This window comes from Acanthochromis polyacanthus, chromosome 4 (assembly GCF_021347895.1).
Source record: "Acanthochromis polyacanthus isolate Apoly-LR-REF ecotype Palm Island chromosome 4, KAUST_Apoly_ChrSc, whole genome shotgun sequence".
Taxonomy (NCBI): domain Eukaryota; kingdom Metazoa; phylum Chordata; class Actinopteri; family Pomacentridae; genus Acanthochromis; species Acanthochromis polyacanthus.
The window spans coordinates 2,053,271-2,080,192 of NC_067116.1; the positions used below are offsets into that span (position 1 = coordinate 2,053,271).

Below are 26,922 nucleotides of genomic sequence, written 5' to 3' on the forward strand. Positions count from 1 at the left end.
TCCTGTTATTGAAGCAATGATTTGTCGTATTTGTGTAAAATTAAAGTGGGTTGACAGCTTCATACAGACATGAAAATCCAAACTAAACTATAATTCATGATCTGGATCAGTTCAGGAGTCCACATGGAGGAAACCGTCTGATCAGAGGCTGAAGAAGCAGAATGAGGGATGTTGGTTCCACAGCCTTCCAGAAACACACCGACTGTCCAAACACCAGTTTATCTGTGAGGCCGTGTCTGACGCCTCCTGCATCAGCTGAGTCTTAATCAGCTGCGTTTGTAAAAATAACCCACAGATATCCCTGTAAGACGATAACTAAAGAACCTGACCAAGCATCCGATGATATCTAACGAGGACAGAACAGAACGATTTGAGAACACAGCTGATTCTAGTTCCTGACCTCAGAAATGAGAAGGAGTTTAGTCACCAGGGGGCGCTGCAGCCTGAAGTCAACAGGAACTTTACGGAGACACTAGACCAGCCTGGATTGCACTTTCTTTAAGTTTATTAATGACAAAATTTGTCCTCTGTTGGATTAATTTAATCATTTTGTCCAGTCTGTTTAAGTTTACTGTCTGTGGAAGTTTTATTTCTGGCGATACTGAACTCTAAAATAGCTTCCCATGTGTTTTAGAGGGTGAAAATAGAAAAAAAAATCAAAGTCTGACAACAGGAAAATCCCCAAATCTGGTGAAAGTATTTAACAGAAATTAGTTTTTGGTCCCAGATATGAAATAAGTAAACCCTGAACTAAATCCTGACATGAACGGACCTGAATCTGGTTCTGATCGGAGAGTCTTCAGTTTGTCAGATCATTTTTTTAGCAGAAACGTCTGAATCACTGGAGGAGACCAAATGTTTCTGACAGGAGGTGACACTCTGCTTGGATCCCAACAAATCTACAATAATTTTTCTGGCACTAAGGACTTAAAAGAAGACATAAGAGAAAACATCCCATCATGGTGCCGACTGTGACCAGCGTCCAGTTAGAGATCTAGAAAAACATTCAGCATCCTCTGGAAGCTTCATCCTTTTATTCATACCCAGCGATGAATCACGGTCAGTTTATTGAGATATTTTAGACGGATTTTTTAAAAACTTTTCATGTCAAGATGAAAATTATTCTCTACAAAGTGACGGTGATGAATTAAACAAATAAAATAGAACTACATGCCTGCAGAAGGATTCACCTCCTTTAGAGGGACTCACCTTCTTCATGTCCAAGACATCACACTACTGGAGGAGTCATAGGAGTCTTGGTGGCCTTGTAGTCTGTCTCTAGGCAGATTAAGGGGGTGAATACTTCATTCAGGTGTAGTAAACGATGGTTCATAGTCTGCTGTTTTTCCGTGTGATAATCGGTCATGCTCCATCCCATCAGTGCTGATTGTTAAATAACTAAATCACACCAGAGTTTCATCTGAAGTCCAGATGGCTGAGCACAGCAACGCTTCACTTTAAACTGTTCAGTGATTCTATCAGAAGGACATTAAAACCTGGATGACTTTTAACTTCCTACTGCTAAATTCAGACAAAACTGAAGTCATTGTATTTGGCCCCAAACATCTTAGAAACTCGCTTTCAAAGCAAATAGTTACTCTGGATGGCATCACATTGGCCTCCAGTACTACTGTGAGGAATCTTGGAGTTATTTTTGACCAGGACATGTCCTTTAACTCACACATAAAGCAAGTCTGTAGGACTTCCTTTTTTCACCTGCGTAATATTGTAAAAATCAGGAACATTCTGTCTCAGAGTGATGCAGAAAAATTAGTTCATGCTTTTGTTACTTCCAGGCTTGACTATTGCAATTCCTTATTATCGGGTTGTCCAAATAGTTCTCTCAAACATCTACAGTTGATCCAAAACGCTGCTGCGAGAGTACTGACAGGAGTTAGCAAAAGAGATCATATTTCCCCTATACTTGCCTCTCTTCACTGGCTTCCTGTTAAATCCAGAATAGAATTTAAAATCCTTCTTCTGACATATAAAGCTCTTAATAACCAATCTCCATCATATCTTAAAGATCTGATAGTACCTTATTATCCTAGTAGAACTCTTCGCTCTCAAGCTGCAGGCTTACTTGTTGTTCCTAGAATTTCTAAAAGTAGAATGGGAGGCAGAGCCTTCAGTTATCAGGCGCCTCTCCTGTGGAACCTGCTCCCAGTTTGGGTTCGGGAGGCAGACACCCTCTCTATTTTTAAGACCAGGCTTAAAACGTTCCTTTTTGACAAATCTTATAGTTGGGGCTGACTGGGTGACCCACAGGGGTTCGGCTTGTGTCTTCATTGCACAGCTGACTCCCTCTTGGACGTCCCTTCGTTCTGCCTCTAGTCATGCTGCTATAGGCCTAAGCTGCTGGGGGACTTCTCTTGACGCACTGAGCCCTTCTCTATCTACCTTTACATTTAATATGTATACCGTTATTGCAGTACATTCACTCTGTTTCCCCCTGTGCTATTTCTCCGAGTGTCCCTGGTCCCAGAGCTGGATGCTTCAGATCTGCGGTTGATGTTCCACCAGCTGGTCCAGTCTCCATCATGTCCACTGTGGGATGCTGTTGCTGACCTTCCTCCAGCCCTCTGCTTCCAACTCCCTTTTTCCACCAGTCAACTCTGCATTGCCTTCACTATACTGTTATGCTAACTTACATACTGTTTGAATTTTACTGCTAGCTATATATGGAGTATGTTTAATGTCAGAGCCGTACATCATAAGAGTAAATTATGAGTCAGTTTTCAATGTTAGCTTATACTTTGTCTGTGTCACATATCCTGTCATGCATGTATCCAAATGTGTGTTGTGTTTTCCTTGCTTTCCCACCCCTCCCTCTTCTCCCATCCCTCCCCCTTGCCCTCTTCTGTCCTTCTCAACCCGCCCGGCCAGCAGGCAGATGGGTCCCCCCTATATAGAGCCGGGTTCTGCTCGAGGTTTCTTCCCTGTTAAAAGGGTGTTTTTCCTTGCCACTGTCGCCTTTGGGCTTGCTCTGGGGGTCAGGCATTTGGGTTCTGTAAAGCGTCTTGAGACGAGTTGACTGTAATTGACGCTATATAAATAAAATTGAATTGAATTGAATTGAATTAGAAGAAGCTGCAGAAACCCAGCAGGAGCTCTCTGAGGCTCTTCAGGAGCTGGAATCTGACTCTTTCCTCCATGAACTGAGCAGCAGTTAAACAGCGTTCTCTCTGGTTTTTGGTTCAGTAAGTTCTTAGACATAACAGAATAACAGACATCCAGCTGTCTTTCTGTCCAGAACCTGACATTACTGCACACTCACAAACCAAACTGTCATATTTTCACTCTGAGTCGATATTTAACGTTTCTCGGTCATTAAATAGTCCGTTACCGTCCCTAAAGCTGCTTCCAAGCCTCTGAATCTGTGCTTGGAGCTGAGAAACTCTGACACCACTGAGATCCTGTGAATCTGCAGACTTCTGATGTTCTTTCTCACTTTGAATCTGTGACAGAAAGTAGCTGTGAAGATCCAAGCGCTGCCTCGAGTTAGCGAGAGCAGGACTCTGTTTGTCTTCCTGTCTGATGGGTGAAAGCCACCGAACCAAAGAGCGCCGTCTTTATGTCCGAGCACACAAAGAACATCAGCGTCAGAAAATCAGAATATTCCACAAATATACAGTATGCGTCATTCCACTGTCAGATACATGCTTCTCTGCACTGCTCGTCACTCTGAGTCCACTCTAGTGTGATAAACTCTAGAACTACACAGAACATTTACAGATCAATTAGGGATGTTTCCCACAAAAGCAGTTTTTAACAGATCAGAATCAGCACAGACCAAATCCAGACTCTTTGATTACATCCCACAGGTGTCGTAGACTGTGGCGTGATGCTAGGAATGCTAATTATGATTAGCTGGCAGGATTATCAGTCACAGACATGAACTGAGTACAGCAGATATTCATCCTGTGCTAATATTGCTGCTTTATGCTGTTATGTTACTGTGATCCAGAAACAATCCTTGTTTCTTACAAACACATTAGTTCTGGTTGGAGGTCATTAACTACCACATTAGTTTCTGTTTCTAGCTCATCTGCATTTTTCCATATTTAAAACACTTATTTTTGCCTTAGTTTGGCTTTTTAATGTTTCATGAAGGATATATAAGCCTAAAAATAACGATACTGATGATAGAATTAACCTGTTTTCGCCATACGTTTCCATCCGCTGTCACTCAGGTATCGTAAAGGGAGAGCACAACGTGTGGAAGCATGCTACGGTGCAAATTTTGATTAACTTTTTGAGCTTCTGTGTTTATTTTAGTCAACAGACATGATTTGGGCTAAAAAAAATACAACCTCATTCTGTCTCAGTTTGTCTTGGAGGTCATTAACTTCCTCATTTGCGTCTCGTTTTTGTCAATTTGTGTCTCGTTTTTTGTTGTTTTGTGTCTCATTTTAGTCGTTTTGTGTCTCCTACCTGTTGTTTTTTGTTGTTTTGTTTCATTTTAGTCGTTTAGTGTCTCCTACTGTTGTATTTTGTTGTGTTTTTGTGTCCTGTGTGTCTAATTTTTTTGTTGCTTTGTGCTGTCTTTGCATTGTCATTTCTATCTTTTGTGTCTCTGTTGTGTTATTTTGTCTCATTGTTTCACTCTGTCTGGTGTCCATTAACCTCCTCATTAGTCTCTGTCATTTGTATTAAACAAGAAGAGGCTCCACCTGGTGGAAAAACCAGGAACTACAACTGATCTACATTTACTGGCATCAGGACCTTTTTCTTTTTCCTTTTCGGTGAAAACATTTTCATTCGGTTAAAATATTGCCGACAGTTCTGTAATATTTCCTCTTTAACTCTTGTTTTGGGTTGATTTTAAACCAAAGTGAGGGCGTCTTTGGGACTTTTCTCAGATGTCGGCCTTTGATCCAGTTTGAGCCGGAAAGCATCAGCGCTGAGCGGACAGTTAAAAGCCTCGACTTCACAGCGAAGCCCAGTCTCAGTTATTCATGTGAATGTCAACATCTCAAAGGTCCTGGAGGTTTCCCCGTCAGCAGACACTCAGATTCTACCGTCCTGTTTCCATCAGCAGCAGCTGGAGTGGAGGGAAGCTCTTCCTACCTGTAGACCGGCTGCATCTCCCTGCTGATGCCGATCACAGCTCCGGGAGGAAACCGCTGAAACTCCTGGAAGAGCTCCCTGATGTTGGTCCTGTATTTAAGGTCCAGGTCCAGCTGGACGATATGAGTCAGACCTGGAAGAGAAGCACAGAAACACTGATGATGAGGGTCTAAATCTAATAACATCTAGGACTATCCTGAACATGTAGATAATAGGAAACTAAGAGTCCTGAAAGTAAGTTCAGTTAAATAGTTTGGCCGAACTTTAATTTCAGTATTTTCACCCTCTTACCCTCATATCTCCAGAATTATACCTCCCACAGCTAAAACATCAACAAATCTCATCATACATCCATTTAGAAAGACGTACAGGAACCTTCTGGGGCCATGATGCCGCTCTGGGTTGAACATTTTAGACTTTTTTTATTCCATTTTCAAAGACCAATAATAAAAAAAAAAATCAGACCTCTGCTGGAGCCATTCAATCATGTCCTCACAAATGTCAAGGAAGGAAGGATGGATGGATGGATGAATGAAGGGATGGATGGATGGATGGATGGATGAAGGGATGGATGGACGGATAGATAGACGGATGGATGAAGGGATGGATGAAGGGATGGATGGATGAAGGATGGATGGATGGACGGATGAAGGGATGGATGGATGAAGGGATGGATGGATGGACGGATGAAGGGATGGATGGATGAAGGGATGGATGGATGGATGATGGATGATGGATGGATGGACGGATGAAGGGATGGATGGACGGATGGATGGATGGACGGATGAAGGGATGGATGGATGAAGGGATGGATGGATGAAGGGATGGATGGATTGACGGATGAAGGGATGATAGATGATGGATGATGGATGGACGGATGGATGATGGATGGATGGATGGATGGATGGACGGATGAAGGGATGGATGGACGGATGGATAGATGATGGATGGACAGATGAATGATGGATGGATGATGGATGGACAGATGGATGATGGATACTTTATTGATCCAAGGTATTGGTGATATTCCAGATATAGAAGATATTCCAGATCCTGAACCCTTCAAATGGCCTTAAGACGTTTTTTAATTCAAAACAGACGATTTCCAGAATCTGAAAACATCTGAAACATCTCAACATTCAGTCAAAATGTTTTACTGAAAATAGTTTTTGTCTCTAATGAACAGATTCATGAAGACTGAGCAAAGTGAGAGACATATTTTCTGAACTAACCCAGAATATAAGCTGATTAATGAAGAACACGCAGCTTCTGTCCACCCTGACCACGTGGAAGATGGATTCCTTCAACTACATTTAACCAAAATTAGCTGATCGAGGAAAAGGCACTTCTGAGCCAATGTGGAATCTATTTCTGTGATCTCCAGCTCATCATCCAGCCTTTATATCACTGTAAGAGTCCGTCCAGGAAACCTCAGTCAGAGGAAAAGAGGCGACAGTCAGACTGTAGAAAGCTTAACACAATCAGACACTGCAGAGCTGCATCTGACCTTTTCTTCTGTAATGTTACCCCTGATCTAAAACCAAAAAGACTTCATGAGGGTGTGGATAAACGTGCAGAAGCTCGACCAGACTATAAAAGGAGCGAGTGTTTGCGGATGAAGTTCCAGCAGCAGTAACCAGGATATTCAGCCCGTCGTCTCCTCATTGTTTCAGCTTCCTATATTTTGCTGGTTGGCATGGCGATGAAAGCCACTGAAGGCGTGCTGTCAGAGATGATGGCCTGTCGTCTGCAGGCAGTCATATTATGGGATGGTCGGTTGACAGCTGTGGATGGGCCGAGTTGGTGCTGATGGACTGAAAAAGACGCCTTCTTAAAAATAATCAGCTGCAGCCTGGAAGTGGGTCGTTTATGAAAGCAGCCGGATCTGACCTGAGCACTGCATTAGAGGCTTTTTCCATCATTTCTGAGCCTCATAACTTCATCAGAACAGCAGATAGAAACGTGACGTTTTCAGGGATGAAAAACATCGTTGGGTTCTGTCAAAAACTGACACCAGAACAGTTCTACATCCATGCAGGCATCACAATCTAAACACTGAATCTGGCTTTAGAAAACAGTTTTACCACAGAATGAATCACGTCTAGAAGATGATCCTGGTATCTTCTTTTGGTAAAATGATCCTTCCATCGTCTACAATAGTTTTGACAAACCACCGACCAACAGGCTGATAGGAGCCTTAAAGTTTACCCAGAAAGTCCTGTTGTCTCCTAAACCTGTCCAGAATGACTCCAAAAATGTCCATAATGAGTCAAAAGACCACAAAACGATCAGAAACACCTCCTAAATTACTCAGTTTTTGCCCAAAATGACAAAAATTTCTCCAGAATGACCCAAAATTGGCAAAAATGTTCTTTTGAACAAATTTGAAATGATTTATTAAAGGATCATTTTTGGCATTTTTAAATTTGTTTTTGACCATTTTTAAGTGATTCTAGTCTATTTCTGTGTCAGTCTGGACAAATTCTATCCCATTAGACACATTTTTGAGTCAATTTAAACCATTTTTTGTGACATTTTCAGTCATGCAGGACAACTTATGTGTCATTTAGGACGACCTGAACCATTTTGAACAAGTTTGTGTTAGATTGAACAATCAAAATGTGTGTAAATGATCCTTCCATCGTCTGTTCTGACCAACCACCAACCAACACGCTGATATGAGCCTTAACGTTTACCCAGAATTACCTATATTTTACCTAAACTTGTCCAGAATGACTCCAAAAATGTCCAAAATGAGTCACAAGATGTCCAAAATAATCAGAAGTGCCTCCTAAATCGCTCAGTTTTTTGCCCAAAATGACAGAAACTTCTCCAGAATGACCTCAAGTTCTTCTTGACCATTTGTGAGTGATTCTAGACTCTGTCTGTCTCATTCTGGACAAATGTTGGCTCGTTTTGGATAAGTTCTATCCCATTAGACACATTTTGAGTCAATTTAAACCATTTTTTGTGACATTTTCAGTCATGCAGGATCATTTTTGTATCATTTAGGATGACTTTTGAACCATTTTAAACAAGTTTCTGTTAAACTGCACGATCAAAATGTCTGTAAAATGATCCTTCCATCGTCTGTTCTGACCAACCAGCTACCAACATGCTGATAGAGCCTTAAAGTTTACCCACATTTCATCATACTTCCACCTCCGTGCTTCTCTGTCAGGACTATGCATTCACTATTGCTCCGAAAACAAACCAAACAACCACAAATAAAAAGAAAATGCCAATAAAGAGACACAAAACTAAAAAGAAATAAAAAGATTACCCAGAAATCATTTTTTAACCCTTGTGTCGTCCTGAGGGTCACAATTGACCCGTTTTAAAGTTTGAAAATGTGGGGAAAAAAAATATTTTCACAGTGACACTTCTGACGTCCACATTTTCAACATTTTTGGGAAATCTTTGAGCATTTTTTGGTGAAAAAAAAAGAAATGTAAAAAACTGCATCTCCGATCGCTGGTCGAAAACAAACCAAACAACCACAAATAAAAACAGAATGACAACAAAGAGACATAAAACCTTCATATCTTGTGATCAGCCGCTACAAACCTCTTTCAGAACTGGAATAAAAACAGTGAAATCTGATGCGGGACCAACTGGGGCACCGAGATCATTTCTGGGAAAATCACGACAACCGAAAAGCAAAATAAGAGAGGAAGTGGCCTGTGTGTAGCCACGGCTGAGATGTGAACGCGTTCAGACGGTCTGTGGACGTGAGCGAGGGAAAAAGACGACTCAGCAGCGAGCTGTTTATGGAGCTCTAAAAACAAGGAAGCGGAGCGTCACAAAGGGCCGTGGAAACAGAGCGGCGAGGAGCAGTAATCCCTGCGTGACCAGCGCCGTTTGTTGGCTCTGCCGGGGCTTAGCCGCCGGGAGCCGAGCAGGAAGAGCTTCTGAGCTCGTTACAACACTGTGATGTGGGTTTGATGTGGGAGCGGTGACTCAACACAAAGTCCTGAGAAGGTCAACGGCCGGCGCTTTTTACACGAGCTGCTCGGAAAAGCACACAAGCAGCAGCTCCCACGTGATTTCAGGAGTATTTTTACTAAGTTTACGTTAAATTTATCAACCCTCCTGCTGTCTTCATTTACAGGCACCAAAAAATGTCGTTTCCTGTCTGAAAAAAATCCAAAAATTCAGGGAAAAAAATCCAGAAATATTTGAAAATTTGCAAAACATTCAGGAAGAAAATTCCAATAGTTCCTTCAAAGTTTCCCTGAAAAGTTTTATTTTAAAAAGTTTTATTTTAAAAAAAATCAATAAATCCCCCAAATTTGCCAAGAAATTAAAATTGAAAAATAATTTTAAAAAAATGTAATTAATAAAAATCTTCCAAAAAAAAAAATCCTACAAATTTCTAAAACGATTACATGTATATCAGGAAAACTTCTGATATTTTCTTTAAGAATATTCAGAAAATCTGAGTATGAATTCTGAATGTTCTTAAAGAAACATTTTTTGAAGATTTCTCTTTTTTTTTACACCAAAAAAGTTCAAAAGAATTTCCAAAAATGTTGAAAATGTGGACATCAGAAGTTTCACTGTGAAAATGCATTCTCACCACATTTTCAAACTTTAAATCTGTAAAACCTTCAGGAAGAAAATTCCAATAATTCCTTAAAAGTTATATTTAAAAAAATCCCCCAAATTTAGCAAGAAAATTCTTGTACATACTTAAAAAAATAGTAAAAATCCTCCAAAAGAATCCTAAAAATATCTAAAGTGATTACTAGGTATGCAACGTTAAAAACCACAGTTTTGTTCTCAGTTAGGGGAAAAATGAAAATAAAAACCTGCTGATATCAGAGCTGATGTGACTTTCTGCTGAAGTGTGGATGAGAAGGAGCTTCATAACGGGCTCTATCACCTACAATAGGAAATATATTTTAATGTAACTGCTTTTTTAAAAAACACCATCATTTAGTGAGGCTCTTGTTTACCAGCATAAATATACTTGCCTGGAAAATCCAGACTGACTTTATTTATGTATTAATATAAATACAAATAAAGGCAGTCTGGCATTGTGATGATAGGAGACGATTTCAAAAAGGAGGGGCTAACGAATGCAGCTTGAACGAGAAAGAACCAATCAGCGTAACACGGATGTGACGCACAAACAAATCGACCTTGTAGTCCATGTAGTCCAAACAACAACGGCATGCAGCCGAGAAAGCGTCGCGGTGAATGATTACTGCTGTTTTTGTCACAAAAATCTGCGAATACATGGGGTACTCTCAAGTACAACACTTATTTTTGAAAAGGCTACGCAACAAAAGACTCCTTAGAACGATTAGCGGTGTTAGGAATAACTTTAAATCGGAGCCAAACCAAGTCGGTGCGTATGTGTAAAAGTTGCTTAAATTTACTCACACGTTTGGAACGGGATTTTCCTCTGTACAAACAATGGCAAGAAGCCGAAAGTAACGAGCCATCCACTGCCTCCTCATCGTCGGAAACGTCAAGTGAAAAAAGGCAACGACTAACGCCATCCAAAACGCCAAGAGACCACAAAAAGATTCGCTTTGGCCCCCCTCCTCTCTCTCTCTCCTTCTTGTTTTACGGCAGTGGCCCCCCTCCTCCTCCTCCGGCATCATCTTTATGGGTAATCCAGGCGCTGAAGATGACGCAGCATTAACTCCCACCTCCCGTGCTATGATTGGTCGTACCAAACTGTACCGGAAGGGAAACGCGATTCAGTTCACACAATACCAAACTGACTCTCCTGTATCCCCTAACATGGAGATAGGAGATTACATGGAGATTCAGTTTGGATTTTCCAAGCTATAAATATAGTAGTAGGCTAAAAAAAATACACAATCTAGTCATTTATCTGTAGCAAAGAGCAGTAATGTAAAGTTACTGTAAGCTGACCTTCATCAGTTTAAAACCTCAGTTCTGAACAACGGAGTATGGCCGTAGATCTGCTGCTATGAAAACACCATGGACTTGGTTATTGCTTTAGCCCGTTCTGACATGCTAGGCAGGGTTTGATGAAATGATGTTGGGAGCATCGTTTGTACAGTTCTCTGTTTCTTCACTGGGAAACCAAAGTGATCCCAAACTGGTGATTTTAATGACGGTGGAGCGTCTTCCAGCTCTAGCTTCTTCTCGTTGTTGCTAGCATTAGCCACGAAGCTCCGGCAGGAGAATAACGATCCGTCACATCCTGTGGTTCCCTGGAAACTCCTGCTTGTTTTTAGGTCCTACTTAGTTTACTGTGAGCCGGAGAAGGTCCACTGGAACTGTGGGCGCTACGAAGTTTTAGGTTTCACAATTAAAACAATTCTGTACATTCTTAATAGTCCTAAACTGTTCGTACCGCGGTACACCTCTGTACTGAACGGTTCAGTACGAATACGTGTACAGTTACACTCAAAGTGATTACAAATAAATCAGTAAAACTTCTAATATTTTATTTAAGAACAATCACATAAAAATCAACCAAAATCCAACAAAACATTTTAACATTTCTTTTTCCCCACCAAAAACTGTTCAGAAATTTCCCAGAAATGTTGAAAATATGGACACCAGAAGTTTCACTGTGAAAATATATTTTTTTCCCACATTTTCAAACTTTAAAACGGGTTGTTCTGACCCGTGGAGTTAAAACCCTGTGAGGTTTCATTGTTGTCGCTCAGATGAACTGTAGAAGTGTGTTTGACCAGAATGAGCCTCACTGGGGTCAAACATGAAACCAGATTTCCTGATTTCCAGCTGCTGTAGATAGACGGACTGATAGGAAATGCTGGGATGTAAGTCGATCTGGTGCAGGAGTGATGCTGTTAGAGAGACTAAGAGCCGCCGCAGGCCGTGGACTCATCAGACAGAAACAACAACAGGACACTCTTATCTAACATCACATATTTTCAGGAGGAAAGTGGGTCAGCCTCATTAAGCCTAATACTGGTCTTGATGCGAGCACTTCCAGCCCGTTAGTAAAGGACATTGTTTTCTGCTTTTACCATCATTCAGCTGAAAACACACCGGCTTGTTTTCTCTAAAGCAGATCACTTGAAATCTATCTTCAGCCTCATTAAGTCTAAATAACTGTTACCACCAAGACCTTCATCACCAGCACAGATCACATGCTTCTATAGGTTATTGAACAGAGGGGAGTGCATCCTGTTTAGTATTTATTAGATTTAAAACACAGATGCCACAGCAGGAAGTCAACCAAAATAAATCCCATTACAGACCTTCTAATCCTTGATTTGTCTCCAGTACTTTGTGGGTCCACCTTTACTGCTGATGACACCACGATCCACAGAGATGGTACTATATTTATGGTGATGCTCGACCACAAAGGTTCTGTTAGGATCAGATCAGGAGTTGGACCATCATACCTCCACCTCCGTGCTTCACTGTCAGGACCATGCATTCACTGTGGTACTACTGGTAGTTTCACATCCTATCTAGGTGTTTCATTTCTGTCTCTTTCTGGTGATTCTCAGACGTTCATGATGCATCTATGAATGTAGCCAACACCTTTTGTCCCAAAATGATTCAAAATTGACCTAAAATGATTCAAAATGTGTCCAGAATTACTTGAATCTTGTCCAAAGATTCCATTAAATACGTCCAAACTGACTCGGTTTGTCCCAGAATGACTCAAAATGCATCCAGAATGACTGTCAGGACCATGTATTCACTGTGGTGGTCCTGCTCAGAAGAGACACAAAAACACTCAAAAACACCCTTAAAGTTAACCCAGAATGAAAGTTTTAAAGTTTTCGCCAGCCACAGATCATCATACCGCCACCTCCGTGCTTCACTGTGGTGGTCCTGGTCAGAGGAACGTTAAACCTCATACAGATCAAACTGACCCGTTTTAAAGTTTGAATATGTGGAAAAAATATCTGTTTTTTCACAGTAAAACTTCTGATGTCCACATTTCCAACATTTTTGGGAATTTTTTGAACATTTTTTGGTCCAAAAAGAAACGTTAAAATGTTTCTTTAAGAACATTCAAACATAAATAAACCAAAATCCAGAGAATTTCTCTGGATTTTGGTTTATTTTTATGTGAATGTTCTTAAAGAAATTAACAGAAGTTTTACTGATATATATGGAATCACTTTAGATATTTGTAGGATTTTTTGGAAGATTTTTACTCATTTTTTGAAAATATTTACAATTTTTATTTTTTAAATTTTTATTTCTTGTAAAATTTGGGGATTTTTTTTTAAATAAAACTTTTCAGGGAAACTTTTAAGGATTTTTAAAAATTTCCTTCCTGAAGATTTTGCAAATTTTTACAAATTTGGGGAAATTTTTTGCTGAATTTTCAAATTCGAGGGAACAATATTTTTTGGTGCCCGTAAATGAAGACAACAGGAAGCTTCAGTCAATTCCAGCCGTTTTCAGTACAAAAAATCGTTAATATTCTATTTTTAAATAAAAAAAATTACGAAAAATACGGGGAATATTGGACGCACATCGGGAGGTGCATTTCCTTGAAAATGACCGATTCGAGGATTTTATACCGACTTCAGGACATGTTTTGGACAAAATAGTTTACTGGCTTGTGTCATCTGATGTAAAAGGTTGGATTATGGCCGTTTTTTGTGGAATCTTTTTTTTTGTGTGTAATAATAAACCCGGAAATGTGAGTCGCGCTGTGTGCGTTGAAGCCATGTATAGAGAACGGATGGATGAATATTTGTTTTTGTCGGACAAATGTGTTTTTCTCACCCGCTGTGGTAATCACATCTGAAAGTGGTTTATACCGGCGGATTCATGAGAATCTAAGCTTTCCATCGGCGTATAGTGTTTGTATAATCGCGTTTGCACCCGTCGGACATTCTTGAAATTCCTATGCAAATTAGTAGGTGTACCGCCGGCGGTACACTGAAGCTTAAAGGGTTAAACAACCACAAACAAAATGACCACAAAGAAACAAAACCAAACTTAAAGTCTGAAGTTTTCTCCAGCTCTATATCATCATACCGCCACCTCCATGCTTCACTGTCAGGACCATGCTTTCACTGCTGCTCTGAGTCAGTTTGTGCATCTTGGTGTTTGTTTTCTACCTTTTTGTGGTGATTTTGCGCATCTTGGTGTTTGTTTTCTACCTTTTTGTGGTGATTTTGCGTATCTTGGTGTTTGTTTTCTACCTTTTTGTGGTGATTTTGCGTATCTTGGTGTTTGTTTTCTACCTTTTTGTGGTGATTTTGCGTATCTTGGTGTTTGTTTTCTACCTTTTTGTGGTGATTTTGCATTTCTTTTTGGTTGTGTTTGACAGGGAAACCTCTCAGAAGAGGACAGAACACTTTTATTCCTTTGAGGTTTCCAGTGACATGCTGTTTTTAATCTGACTAAACCTAAAAGACAACAGGTTTATTCTAATAATAGTCTAATAATATAATGGATGCCCTACTCCTCCAGTCACATTTCCACCAACACGTCTACCAACGGTGGAAAATAAAGCCAGTGTTGTAGGAAAGACTCAGGTCCCAGCATGTCCAGACCTCTGGAGGGGAAATAAAAGCCGCTCAGGAAGCTCATTAATTACAGCAGCTTTCCATTGTTCACCTTTAGTTTTCCTCCTGTTGTTTGTCCACATGACGGCTGTCGTTCTGGTCCGTGGACTCATCAGAGTTGGAATTTTAATAAATACTTCACAAAATGAAGTCTATACAGTAGTTTTATCATTTACTGATGACTCCAACATTTTTAAAACCAGGATTTTAACCCTTGGAACTCATTTTAACTCACTGTGGATCATCTTTAAAGTCCTGCAGCTCTGAGGAACCAGAACATCATGAAGGAGAGAGAACTCAGAGATGTCTTCTAAGCAGCAGTTAGAACGACAGAAACCAGGAAAAAGAAACATTTCTAGGATTATTTCATCTACAAAACTAGTCCCAAAATATGGAGTCACAGGACTGCCACAATAAAATATACATCTGTTAAAAAATAAAGACGTAAATGTGCAAATATAAAGAGAAATAAGTAAATAAATCTGTTGTAAAAAAATAAATAAATCAGGGAATAAATGTGTAAATGTAAAGAGGAATAAATAAAAGAATAAAACTATAAAGATGGAAATATGAAGGTAAATTTTGTCATTGCTTTTTCCTCAGTCCATCCAGTAAAAGCAAACGCTAAAGTCTTTGCTTTCTTTGCTTGGTGGACTGAGCTGTCAATCAAACGGCTCTGGGCGGGGCTTTCTGTGCAGGTGAGTGGTCATACCTGATCACAGGATTCCTGCCTGACGTCAGCTCCTAGCACGGCTAAAGTCCTGATCCTACAGCAGACACTGAAGGAATCTGATATTTCAGTAAGTTAACGTTTATTTTCTTATTTTAATGCCCTTTAAGGTTCAGTCAGTTTTCGTCTGAAATTTCTACTGAAGATGTACAGAAAGTAAATTGAATGCTGTTCTTGAACTGTTTGGAGTACAGGCATGGTTGGGGTCTCCTTTGAAAGCTGACAACCTGAATAGCACACTAGCTTTTAACCGACTAGTAAAATACTAAACGTTTAATAAATGAGTAGGCGGTTAAACGACTAGTCACGCACATCCCTAGTCCACACATATCCGGATATTTTTAAAACCGAATATCCGCCCCCCTCCGTTTAGGAAAAAATCTGCGGCCACAAGTCTCCGTTTTCTACAAAAATCTCCGTCTACACGTATCCGGATACATGTACATATATATCAAGCTTATCCAATCAGAATAAGCTTCCGTCTCGTGTCATCACTTCTGTCACTGTTATAGCCTTACACACCTGTCTAACAATTTTCGAGACAACCTGCTTTGACAAACCAAACGCATTTGCAGTTTTTTTCAGTCTACCTTCGTTGGCTAAGTAGTACAGGGTGCAGGCAACTTTCTTGACCACACTGACCGGTGATCGCATGACAGTGGAGTCTCCTTCGATGTGAGGACGTAACAGTTCCGACAATGAAAGCAATGAGGGCCGTAACATTCTGAAATTATCACGCCATTCTTCTGGGAGGACGACTTCCATCTCAAAGTTTTCCCACCAGCTGGCTGTGCGTCCCGGTCTCACCCAGAAGCGGCGGCGGCGTCTCTCGTGTCAAACATGCCGAGGAAGTGGAATGGTTGTCAGGTGCAAAATAGCGGAAGTCACAGCAGTCTCCGATGCTCTTCTAGGTGAAGCAGTAAATGAGCTTGTAGGATCAAACAAGCAAAAAGCGCCTGTAGTATTGTTGAAACCAGTACACTTTTGAGCGCATCCATTCTGCTCCAATTGTCTACAAAGGTCGCATGTCTGACGTCTCAGCAGTTTTGTGGCAGGCAGTGTCGTCTGCGCTCCTAAAACTCCGGTTATGTCTGTCCACACGTAAACGCATACCCGGGGTTTTTCCCAAATCTCCACTTTGGCCGGAGTTTTCAAAACCTCCGTTTTCTGAACCAAAAACCTCCGGATACGTGTGGATGACGGGCCGAATAGGAGAAAAATATATGCGTTTTCAGACTTATCCGGATACGTGTGGACAGGGCATGAGAGGTACAGAGAGGCTGCTGCAGCAGGCCGGAGCGGAGGTGTGAAACTTGACACTGGTCTGCTCACAGAGGATGTTCTTTTATACCCTGCTATTCAGGAGGCTCATTGGCTACAAGCCCTGTCAGTCAAAAGTTTCCGCCGACGTGATTTGCTCGCCGTTACTAGGGAAACAAGTCCCGTCCACTTTTGTCATCATCGACAACGGTTGGCTGTTTAGCCGTGGAGGGCCGACCACGGTCACTTGATTGGTTGAAACGCGGTGTCAATCACAAGGTTAGAATTCAGCCGCCATTTTGAGCAGTAGTTCGCTAAAAAAAAATGCTACATAAGCTTACATAAAGATATGAAGCGAAATGGATGGAGTGTGGAACGCACATCGCAACGTGCGTGCGCACGAAGCCGAGCTATTTGTGGATTATTTACTGATTTCAAGACATGTTTTGGACAAAATATTATACTGGCTTGTTTTGTCTGGATGCTAGCTTGGATTATGGCTGTTTTTTTGTGGAATATTTTCATTTTTGACCAGTTATGAGCCTTCAAAGGTGAGTTGTGCATGTTTACGTGATTTGCTGTTTGTTGGACAAATGTGTTTATATTACCTGCTGTGATAATCACATCTGAAAGTGGTTTATACCGGCGGATTCATGAGAATCTAAGCTTTCCATGGGTGTATAGTGTTTCTATCATTGAGTTTGCAGCTTTGTTCAATTTTGAAAAATGCTTATGCAGATCTCAAACTGGCCCGCCCGCGGGCCGCTGAACCGTAACGTACCTTAATGGCCTAACAGCTGTAGTGTCAGATATAATGTGTGCCATACACTGCAGATGTCGATGGAGTGTATTTCTGTGTTGACCAGAAAAGAGAGTTAGCATCCAGTAAATATTAGCTTTAATGTGAATTAGCAATGCTAACTAGCTAGCTGTTCAGCCGTAGCCTGATTAAAGCTAACGTAGCATTAAGCTAACGACATTTGTGTTTATGTAAACAGCTGAAGTGTAATGTGGTACATCTTAGGAACAGTTCTGAGTTTACTTTGTGTCTTCGTTTTGTCATTTCATGTGCCAGTTTGTCATTTAGTGTCTTGTTTTTGTCGTTTAGTGTATTATTGTGTAGCCTATTGAATAAAAATATTGCTATGTTGAGTGCGCTGTGGTTCATTTATCTAATCTCTCCTGCAGTCTAATAAAAATCAAACAGTTCTCACAGATGCTTTTATTTCCCGTATATTTACTGTTTTAAGCTCTTTGTTTGGTCCGTGTTCTCTGTTTTACTCTGAAGACGACGTTCCTTCTCTGAATTCTCCAGATTAAAGCCACAGAGTTCTGCAGTTACAGGACGTCCAAACCTCCCACCAGACAGCACTTCTGGTTAATCAGAGGTCATGTTCTCGGTCTGCTGGTGGACTGCAGAGAAACACACGGACTGAGGACGGAGAACATGGATGGACGTCTGTGCTCTGAGGAACACGGTTCATGTCTGTGCTCTGAGGAACACGGTTCATGTCTGTGCTCTGAGGAACACGGTTCACGTCTGTGTTCTGAGGAACACGGTTCATGTCTGTGCTCTGAGGAACACGGTTCATGTCTGTGCTCTGAGGAACACGGTTCATGTCTGTGCTCTGAGGAACACGGTTCATGTCTGTGCTCTGAGGAACACGGTTCACGTCTGTGTTCTGAGGAACACGGTTCACGTCTGTGTTCTGAGGAACACGGTTCACGTCTGTGTTCTGAGGAACACGGTTCACGTCTGTGTTCTGAGGAACACGGTTCACGTCTGTGTTCTGAAGAACACGGTTCACGTCTGTGCTCTGAGGAACACGGACACGGTTCACGTCTGTGCTCTGAGGAACACGGACACGGTTCACGTCTGTGCTCTGAGGAACACGGACACGGTTCACGTCTGTGCTCTGAGGAACACGGTTCACGTCTGTGCTCTGAGGAACACGGTTCACGTCTGTGCTCTGAGGAACACGGTTCACGTCTGTGCTCTGAGGAACACGGTTCACGTCTGTGCTCTGAGGAACACGGTTCACGTCTGTGCTCTGAGGAACACGGTTCACGTCTGTGCTCTGAGGAACACGGTTCACGTCTGTGTTCTGAGGAACACGGTTCACGTCTGTGTTCTGAGGAACACGGTTCACGTCTGTGTTCTGAGGAACACGGTTCACGTCTGTGTTCTGAGGAACACGGTTCACGTCTGTGTCCTGAGGAGCACGGTTCACGTCTGTGTCCTGAGGAGCACGGTTCATGTCTGTGTCCTGAGGAGCACGGTTCACGTCTGTGTTCTGAGGAACACGGTTCACGTCTGTGTTCTGAGGAACACGGTTCACGTCTGTGTTCTGAGGAACACGGTTCACGTCTGTGCTCTGAGGAACACGGTTCACGTCTGTGTCCTGAGGAGCACGGTTCACGTCTGTGTCCTGAGGAGCACGGTTCATGTCTGTGTCCTGAGGAGCACGGTTCACGTCTGTGTTCTGAGGAACACGGTTCACGTCTGTGTCCTGAGGAGCACGGTTCACGTCTGTGTCCTGAGGAGCACGGTTCATGTCTGTGTCCTGAGGAGCACGGTTCACGTCTGTGTCCTGAGGAGCACGGTTCATGTCTGTGTCCTGAGGAGCACGGTTCACGTCTGTGTTCTGAGGAACACGGTTCATGTCTGTGTTCTGAGGAACACGGTTCATGTCTGTGTTCTGAGGAACACGCTCCCTTTAAGACGTGACGCCGGCTCAGATGAAAGCTTCTCTAAATAGAAACGTGTGACCACTCGGACACGCAGCAGACACATGTGGACGATCAATAAGAGTCTGATGAACACTACGTGAGGCGCTAACACAAACACACACACACGTTTGTTTTTCTATACCGGTGGGGACTTACCATTGACTCCCATTCATATCTAACTCCTAACCCTAACCCTAACCTTAACCATCACCAAATCAATGCCTAACCCTAAACAAACGTTTTTGCACTTTTACATTTTTTATTAACAACAATATGGCCAAGAAAACGGTGTTGCCACCCGTGGGGACCTCCTTTTAGGTCCCCACCGTAAGACAAGTCCCCACCTTTATAGCAAATAGTCAGGTCAAAGTCCCCACCGGTATAGCAGAAACAAGTACACACACACACACACACACCACACACACCACACACACCACACACACACACACACACACCACACACCACACACACACACACTCCTGTCTGACAATAAAACTATGCTGAACAGCTTCTAACAGCTCCTCTCTCTCTATGAATAAAGGTCATCCTGGTAAAATGTTGGAACCTTTTATGGAAGAACTCAGAAGCAGACAGAACCTACCATCTACCATCTGTAACTCTGTTACTGCCACACATAGAAGAACTGAAGAAGGAGGACACTGAATGAATGAAAACACTTCTAACTCCACAGAATGATTAAAACTATAAGTTCTCCTCTTTTACTGCTTTTATCACTGAATCATCGTCTTTTTAACCCTCATGTTTTCCTGCAGGACAAATTAATCCGTTTTAAAGTTTGAAAATGTGGAAAAAAATTTCACAGTGAAACTTCTCATGTCCACATTTTCAACGTTTTTGGGACATTTTGAACTTTTTTGGTGTAAAAAAGAAATGTTAAAAATGTTTAAGAACATTCACATAATTCACATTTTTATGTGAATGTTCTTAAAGAAAATATCAGAAGTTTTAATGATTTATATGGAATCACTTTAGATGTTTGTAGGACTTTTTGGAGGATTTTTACTATTTATCTGAAAATATTTACAAGAATTTTCTCGCCAAATTTGGGGGATTTTTTTAAAAATAAAATTTAAAAAAAAAAGGGAAACTTTTAAGGAATTATTGGAATTTTCTTCCTGAAGATTTTGCAAATTTTCAGAAATTTGGGGAATTTTTTTTAAATAAAATTTTTAAAAAAGGGAAACTTTTAAGAAATTATTGGAATTTTCTTCCTGAAGATTTTGCAAATTTTCAGAAATTTGGGGAATTTTTTGCTGAATTTTTGTATTTTTTTTTAGACAGGAAACAATATTTTTTGGTGCCATAAATGAGGACAACAGGAGGGTTAATTTAGCTTTTACGTAGATCTGACTAGAAGACGTCCTCAAAACAGAGACGGAGAAAGAGACTAGAGAGACCACCAAGACAGCTATGACTGCTCTGAAGGAGTTACTGGAAGGACGGGTACATTTGAAGGAAATGATCTTGGACAGTCTTCAACGTATCATCATCAAATTTGGCAGACATCTTGATAAAGATCCATATTTTATGAATGAATAGTTTCAAACCAATCAGAGACGGTCGAGTAGAGATCGTTCTAGAAATGTGATGATTTGAGACGGAGCGATTCCTGATTTACTACTTGAAAGGAGGAGATACTCTTCATCTCTACATTTGAGAAACAACAGCGGATCATCAAATAAACCAGAGGGTCCACCATGAGACCCGTGGACCAAAAGTGGTCCTCCATAGGGTCCAACATGAGGCCCGTGGTCCAAAAGTGGTCCTCCAGAGGGTCCAACATGAGACCCGTGGACCAAAAGTGGTCCTCCAGAGGGTCCAACATGAGGCCCGTGGACCAAAAGTGGTCCTCCAAAGGGTCCAACATGAGGCCCTTGGTCCAAAAGTGGTCCTCCAGAGGGTCCAACATGAGGCCCGTGGTCCAAAAGTGGTCCTCCAGAGGGTCCAACATGAGGCCCGTGGACCAAAAGTGGTCCTCCAGAGGGTCCAACATGAGGCCCTTGGTCCAAAAGTGGTCCTCCAGCGGGTCCAACATGAGACCCGTGGACCAAAAGTGGTCCTCCAGAGGGTCCAACATGAGGCCCGTGGACCAAAAGTGGTCCTCCAAAGGGTCCAACATGAGGCCCTTGGTCCAAAAGTGGTCCTCCAGAGGGTCCAACATGAGGCCCGTGGTCCAAAAGTGGTCCTCCGGAGGGTCCAACATGAGGCCCGTGGACCATAAGTGGTCCTCCGGAGGGTCCAACATGAGGCCCGTGGACCAAAAGCGGTCCTCCAAAGGGTCCAACATGAGGCCCGTGGTCCAAAAGCGGTCCTCCAGAGGGTCCACCATGAGACCCGTGGACCAAAAGCGGTCCTCCAGAGGGTCCAACATGAGGCCCGTGGACCAAAAGCGGTCCTCCAGAGGGTCCAACATGAGGCCCGTGGTCCAAAAGCGGTCCTCCAGAGGGTCCAACATGAGGCCCGTGGACCAAAAGCGGTCCTCCAGAGGGTCCACCATGAGGCCCGTGGACCAAAAGTGGTCCTCCGGAGGGTCCAACATGAGGCCCGTGGTCCAAAAGTGGTCCTCCAGAGGGTCCAACATGAGGCCCGTGGACCAAAAGCGGTCCTCCAGAGGGTCCAACATGAGGCCCGTGGACCAAAAGCGGTCCTCCAGAGGGTCCACCATGAGGCCCGTGGACCAAAAGTGGTCCTCCGGAGGGTCCACCATGAGACCCGTGGACCAAAAGCGGTCCTCCAGAGGGTCCAACATGAGGCCCGTGGACCAAAAGCGGTCCTCCAGAGGGTCCAACATGAGGCCCGTGGTCCAAAAGCGGTCCTCCAGAGGGTCCAACATGAGGCCCGTGGACCATAAGTGGTCCTCCGGAGGGTCCACCATGAGACCCGTGGACCAAAAGCGGTCCTCCGGAGGGTCCAACATGAGACCCGTGGTCCAAAAGCGGTCCTCCAGAGGGTCCAACATGAGGCCCGTGGTCCAAAAGCGGTCCTCCAGAGGGTCCAACATGAGGCCCGTGGACCATAAGTGGTCCTCCGGAGGGTCCACCATGAGACCCGTGGACCAAAAGCGGTCCTCCAGAGGGTCCAACATGAGACCCGTGGTCCAAAAGCGGTCCTCCAGAGGGTCCAACATGAGGCCTGTGGACCAAAAGTGGTCCTCCAGAGGGTCCAACATGAGACCCGTGGTCCAAAAGCGGTCCTCCAGAGGGTCCAACATGAGGCCCGTGGACCATAAGTGGTCCTCCGGAGGGTCCACCATGAGACCCGTGGACCAAAAGCGGTCCTCCAGAGGGTCCAACATGAGACCCGTGGACCAAAAGCGGTCCTCCAGAGGGTCCAACATGAGGCCCGTGGACCAAAAGCGGTCCTCCAGAGGGTCCAACATGAGGCCCGTGGTTCAAAAGTGGTCCTCCAGAGGGTCCAACATGAGGCCCGTGGTCCAAAAGTGGTCCTCCGGAGGGTCCAACATGAGGCCCGTGGACCATAAGTGGTCCTCCGGAGGGTCCACCATGAGACCCGTGGACCAAAAGTGGTCCTCCAGAGGGTCCAATCAGGTCCTCAAAGTGTAAAAATTACAGAGAAGACATTAAATGCAGATTGTAAATTAGTAAAACTATAAATTTAAATTCATTTCTAGACCATGACGAGCTTTTTGGTCATGAAGTAAAATACTAGATTGTTCTCGTTTTTGTCATTTTTGGTGTCGTTTTGTGTCATTTGTGTAATTTTTTTGTCTCATTTTTATCATTTGTCAATTTCTTTGTTGCTTTGAAACTTCTTTGCCTTTTTTTGTTTTGTTTCATGTCGTTTGTCTAATTTTTTTTGTCATTTTCTGTCTCATTTTTGTCATATTTTGTCATGTTGTTGTTGTTTATCGTCTTTTTGTCTGATGTTTGTGGTTGTGATCCTCCAGTAAATCCTCCATGGTTCAGCTCCAGGTGACTAAATGTTGTGTTCCTTTGTAGACACTCTGATCTGGAAGTTGTGATGTGGAAATGATAAACTGAGGATGAATGTGGATAAACCTGAATTTATTTTTCTTCATAAATTTCAGGTTGTTCATGATGTTTAGTAAAAAGATAATTCCTGAAATGTGAAACAAAGGAACCATGAGGAGTTGTGGTTATCTACAGGTTATAATGCTGTGGTTTTACTGGTTTTGCTGGTTTTCTTGGTGATCAGACTGGACTGGATGTGGAACTAAGATGAGTTTGACCCCCCTGGACTACATGATGATATTTTCCTTTGTTGCTCCTCAAAGAAGGTGTGACTCCATCCTTAACTGAAGCTAAATGTTGGAGGTGCATCCAGACGTGGACTCTAATCCTCCGGTGGCAGCAGACGGACTCTCCATGTGTGTTTCAGACACCAAAGCCACGTCCTGCGGTTCTTCTGTGGATGGAAGAGAACCCCGCTGGAGGGTATCGCTGCCATCGGTCACGGCCAGCACGGGGGGCTCTAATGTGGGCAGCGGCGACGGAACACCTCCTTCCTGCTCACTCTGCAGGACCTCTGCAGCCGTCCACGTGTCCGTCAGATACCTGCCACAGCGCCTCCACCTGCTGGGCTTCAGCATCAGCGCCAACACAAGCCAGAGTCTCAGAAGTCTCAGCAGACACTCACAGCAGGACAAGAGCTTCTACACGGCTTCACAAACACCAGGGATTCATTCATGTGAAGTCTGAGCTCCAGGTCCTTCAAGTGAAAAGAAAGGAGGCTCCAGGTTTATCACTTTAATGGACGTTTTCAGAACTTCATCAGTCCACCAGGTAGAACCATGACATTTAGGAGGAGAAACATCTGAGATCTGGTAGAAACTGAAACTAAAAGAACTAAAAAAAAAATGGAAAATTGCCATGAAAAGAGACCAAAATAGGGCCAAAACAACCTTGAAACGTTCAAATATGCCAGCAAAAACATGGGAAATCGCCACAAAAGCTGCCAAATTTACCACAAAAACGGACCAAAACTACCACAAAACAGGTGAAACTACGACAAAAACTCAAATTTGTCACAAAAAACAGACAAAATTTCCACAAAAAGACACAAAATCATTCTATAAAGACCCATAACTACCCCGAGAGATCCAAATATGCCAGGAAAAATACCCCAAATCACCACAAAAACATGGAAAATCATGACAATAAATACCAAAATCACCACAAAACAGGTGAAACTGTCACAAAAACTCAAAGCTGGCACAAAAAAAACTTGCAAAATCATCCCAAAAAGAGTCAAAATTACCCAAAATGTTCAAATAAGCCAGCAAAAACATGGAAAATCACCACAAAAACAGCCAGTTTTTCACAAAAAAGTACCAAAATTACCACACAACAGGTGAAATTGTGATAAAAACTCAAATTTGGCACAAAAAACTGCCAAAATCACCACAAAAATGGCCAAAATGACCGCAAAAACACACAAAATCACTCTAAAAAGAGGCAAAACTACCCTGAAAGAAGCACACATTCCAGCAAAAACACCCAAAAATCAACACAAACACCTGCAAAATCACCACAAAAGGACCAAAAGTACCATAAAACAGGTGAAATTGTGACAAAAACTCAAATTTGGCACAAAACACATGTCAAATCATCACAAAAATGGCCAAAATTATCCCAAAAAGAGCCCAAATTACCCTGCATGGAGCCTCTTGATGTCAGCTGCTGGACTGATTTTAGGACAATTTAGTGTCATTTTGGATGTCTTTTGTCATTTCCAACAGTTTTTTGAGCCATTTCTGACAAATATTTAGAAATATGAGATGGTTTTGTGTAGCTTTGGACAACTTTAATGATATTTTCTGACATTTCTGATGAATGAAAAACACAGAGTTCTGTTAAAAACTGACACCAGATCATTTTACATCCATCCAGGAGTCTCAGTCTGAAGATGAAATGTGGTTTTAGAAACTATTTATCCACAAAGTGATGCTGGTTTCTTCTTCCATCGTCTCTAACAGTTCTGACCAACCACCTACCAACCTTACACTTTCCTCAGAAGGACCTTTTTGAAGTTCTGTGCTTCTTTCACGGTAAACTTTCAGACTCATATCAGCAAGTCAGAACTATTATAAACCATAAAAAGCAGGTTGTAGATGAAAACTGATGAAAGTACAGTTACTGGTTTTACTGTTTTCCTCTACAGAACCACATTTCGCCGTTTGTTTCCTCTGAAGCAGCTGCTGAAGGTGAGGAGGCTGCAGGTCTTACTGTCAGGCATGATGCGATGCATGGCGACGGACAGGAAGAAGATGGAGTCGCTGTAATAAGCTCCAGAACCGGCGCTGAAATGCTTCTGCATGGCCTCCACGATGGGGAAGAGCTTCTGGGTCAGAACCGCCACGTCATGGAACAGAACCTGCAAGGAGGGGCCGAGTCAGTACGAGATCTGAGAACCACAGGAAGTGCATCATTTTATCAGACCACTGAAGGCTAGCTGTTAGCTTCCTTCCTGAGCTGCATCATGAAACCAGCCTTCACTATAAAACTAACTCAATGAAATGATCATTTACATTTTTTTGGAGGAAATTAGTCGTTCAGAGGACCGATGAAGCTCCTCTCTCCATGAATAAAGGTCAGTCCTGTAAAACGGGACACTCTGTGAACTCTTTTATGGAAGAACTCAGAACCAGACAGAAATCTACAACCTGTAACTTCTTTTTATGACACATAGAAGGACAACTAAAGAAGAAAGACACTAAATGAACGAAAACAGGACTTAATCCACCGTCTGAGTCCTCTCCTTTTACCGCTTATTGGAGGCCACCAAGACTCCGATGACTCCCCTGTGAGTGCTGCAGGCCTCAGACTAAACCTGAATGCTGTGCTATAAAGTGGACTGAACCTTCTTTGGTGGACCAACAGTGAGTCCTGCAGGATTAAACTAAGCTCCAGTTCATTTGTTTTAATCAGACTTCCTGGTAATGTGATGGCACATGAATCAGTGAGGAGGGAGAACAGGTGGCATTAATTCATTACAACTCCAGCCTCCTTTATTAGAATCAGGTGCTCATTAATGCGTTTCATGGGAAGGAACAACACATGATAGAGGTTTGCAAAGAATATTTAACAGTTCTCTGTAGACTCCTAAATAAAAAGCAGGATCAGAGGGGTGGGCCCAGGAACCAGAACTGTTAGGAAGCCCTGATCCATTTTAAGCAATTTAATATTTACTATCTGCCAATACGAGTAACCATCTGACACCATATCAATCAATAAAACACACTTCAGGTTACCGCAGACCAGCTGTAGTTCCTGGTTGTACCACCAGGTGGAGCCTCTTCCTGTGTCTATTTTTTTTTGTGTCATTTTTGCAATATTTTATCTTGTTTTTGTTGTTTGTCTTTTTTGGCTGACTTTTGTCGTTTGGTGTTTCCTTTTTGTCTCGCTCGTGTTTTTTGTCCTACGTTTGTCATCTTGTGTTTTGCTTGATGCATTGTTTTGTAATATTTTGTCTCATTTCTGTCATTTTGTGTCTCACTGTTGTCTAGTGTACCATTTTTGTAATTTTTGTGTTGTTTCGTGTCTCGTTTTCGTAACATTTTGTGTGATTTTTGTCGTATTGGTTTTTTTGTCATTTTGTGTCTCATTTTTGTCGTTCTGTGTCTCATGTTTGTCG

At 42.4% G+C, this 26,922-nt stretch overlaps 2 protein-coding genes across 2 annotated transcripts in view; one reads left to right on the forward strand and one right to left on the reverse strand.

The window, feature by feature from the left end:
• The window catches only part of LOC127533533 (xyloside xylosyltransferase 1-like), a 59,190-nt gene that overhangs the window by 19,793 nt on the left and 12,475 nt on the right, over positions 1-26,922 (reverse strand). The window contains exons 3-4 of the mRNA XM_051946746.1: positions 25,515-25,662; positions 5,071-5,203 (exon numbers count right to left, since the gene is read on the reverse strand). Coding sequence (XP_051802706.1) covers positions 5,071-5,203; positions 25,515-25,662 — 281 coding nt within the window. The remainder of the gene's footprint in view (positions 1-5,070; positions 5,204-25,514; positions 25,663-26,922) is intronic.
• The window catches only part of LOC127533529 (NK-tumor recognition protein-like), a 59,873-nt gene continuing 53,870 nt past the window's right edge, over positions 20,920-26,922 (forward strand). The window contains exon 1 of the mRNA XM_051946735.1: positions 20,920-23,240. Within this exon, the coding sequence (XP_051802695.1) occupies positions 21,006-22,871 (1,866 nt within the window). The 5' untranslated portion in view covers positions 20,920-21,005 and the 3' untranslated portion in view covers positions 22,872-23,240. The remainder of the gene's footprint in view (positions 23,241-26,922) is intronic.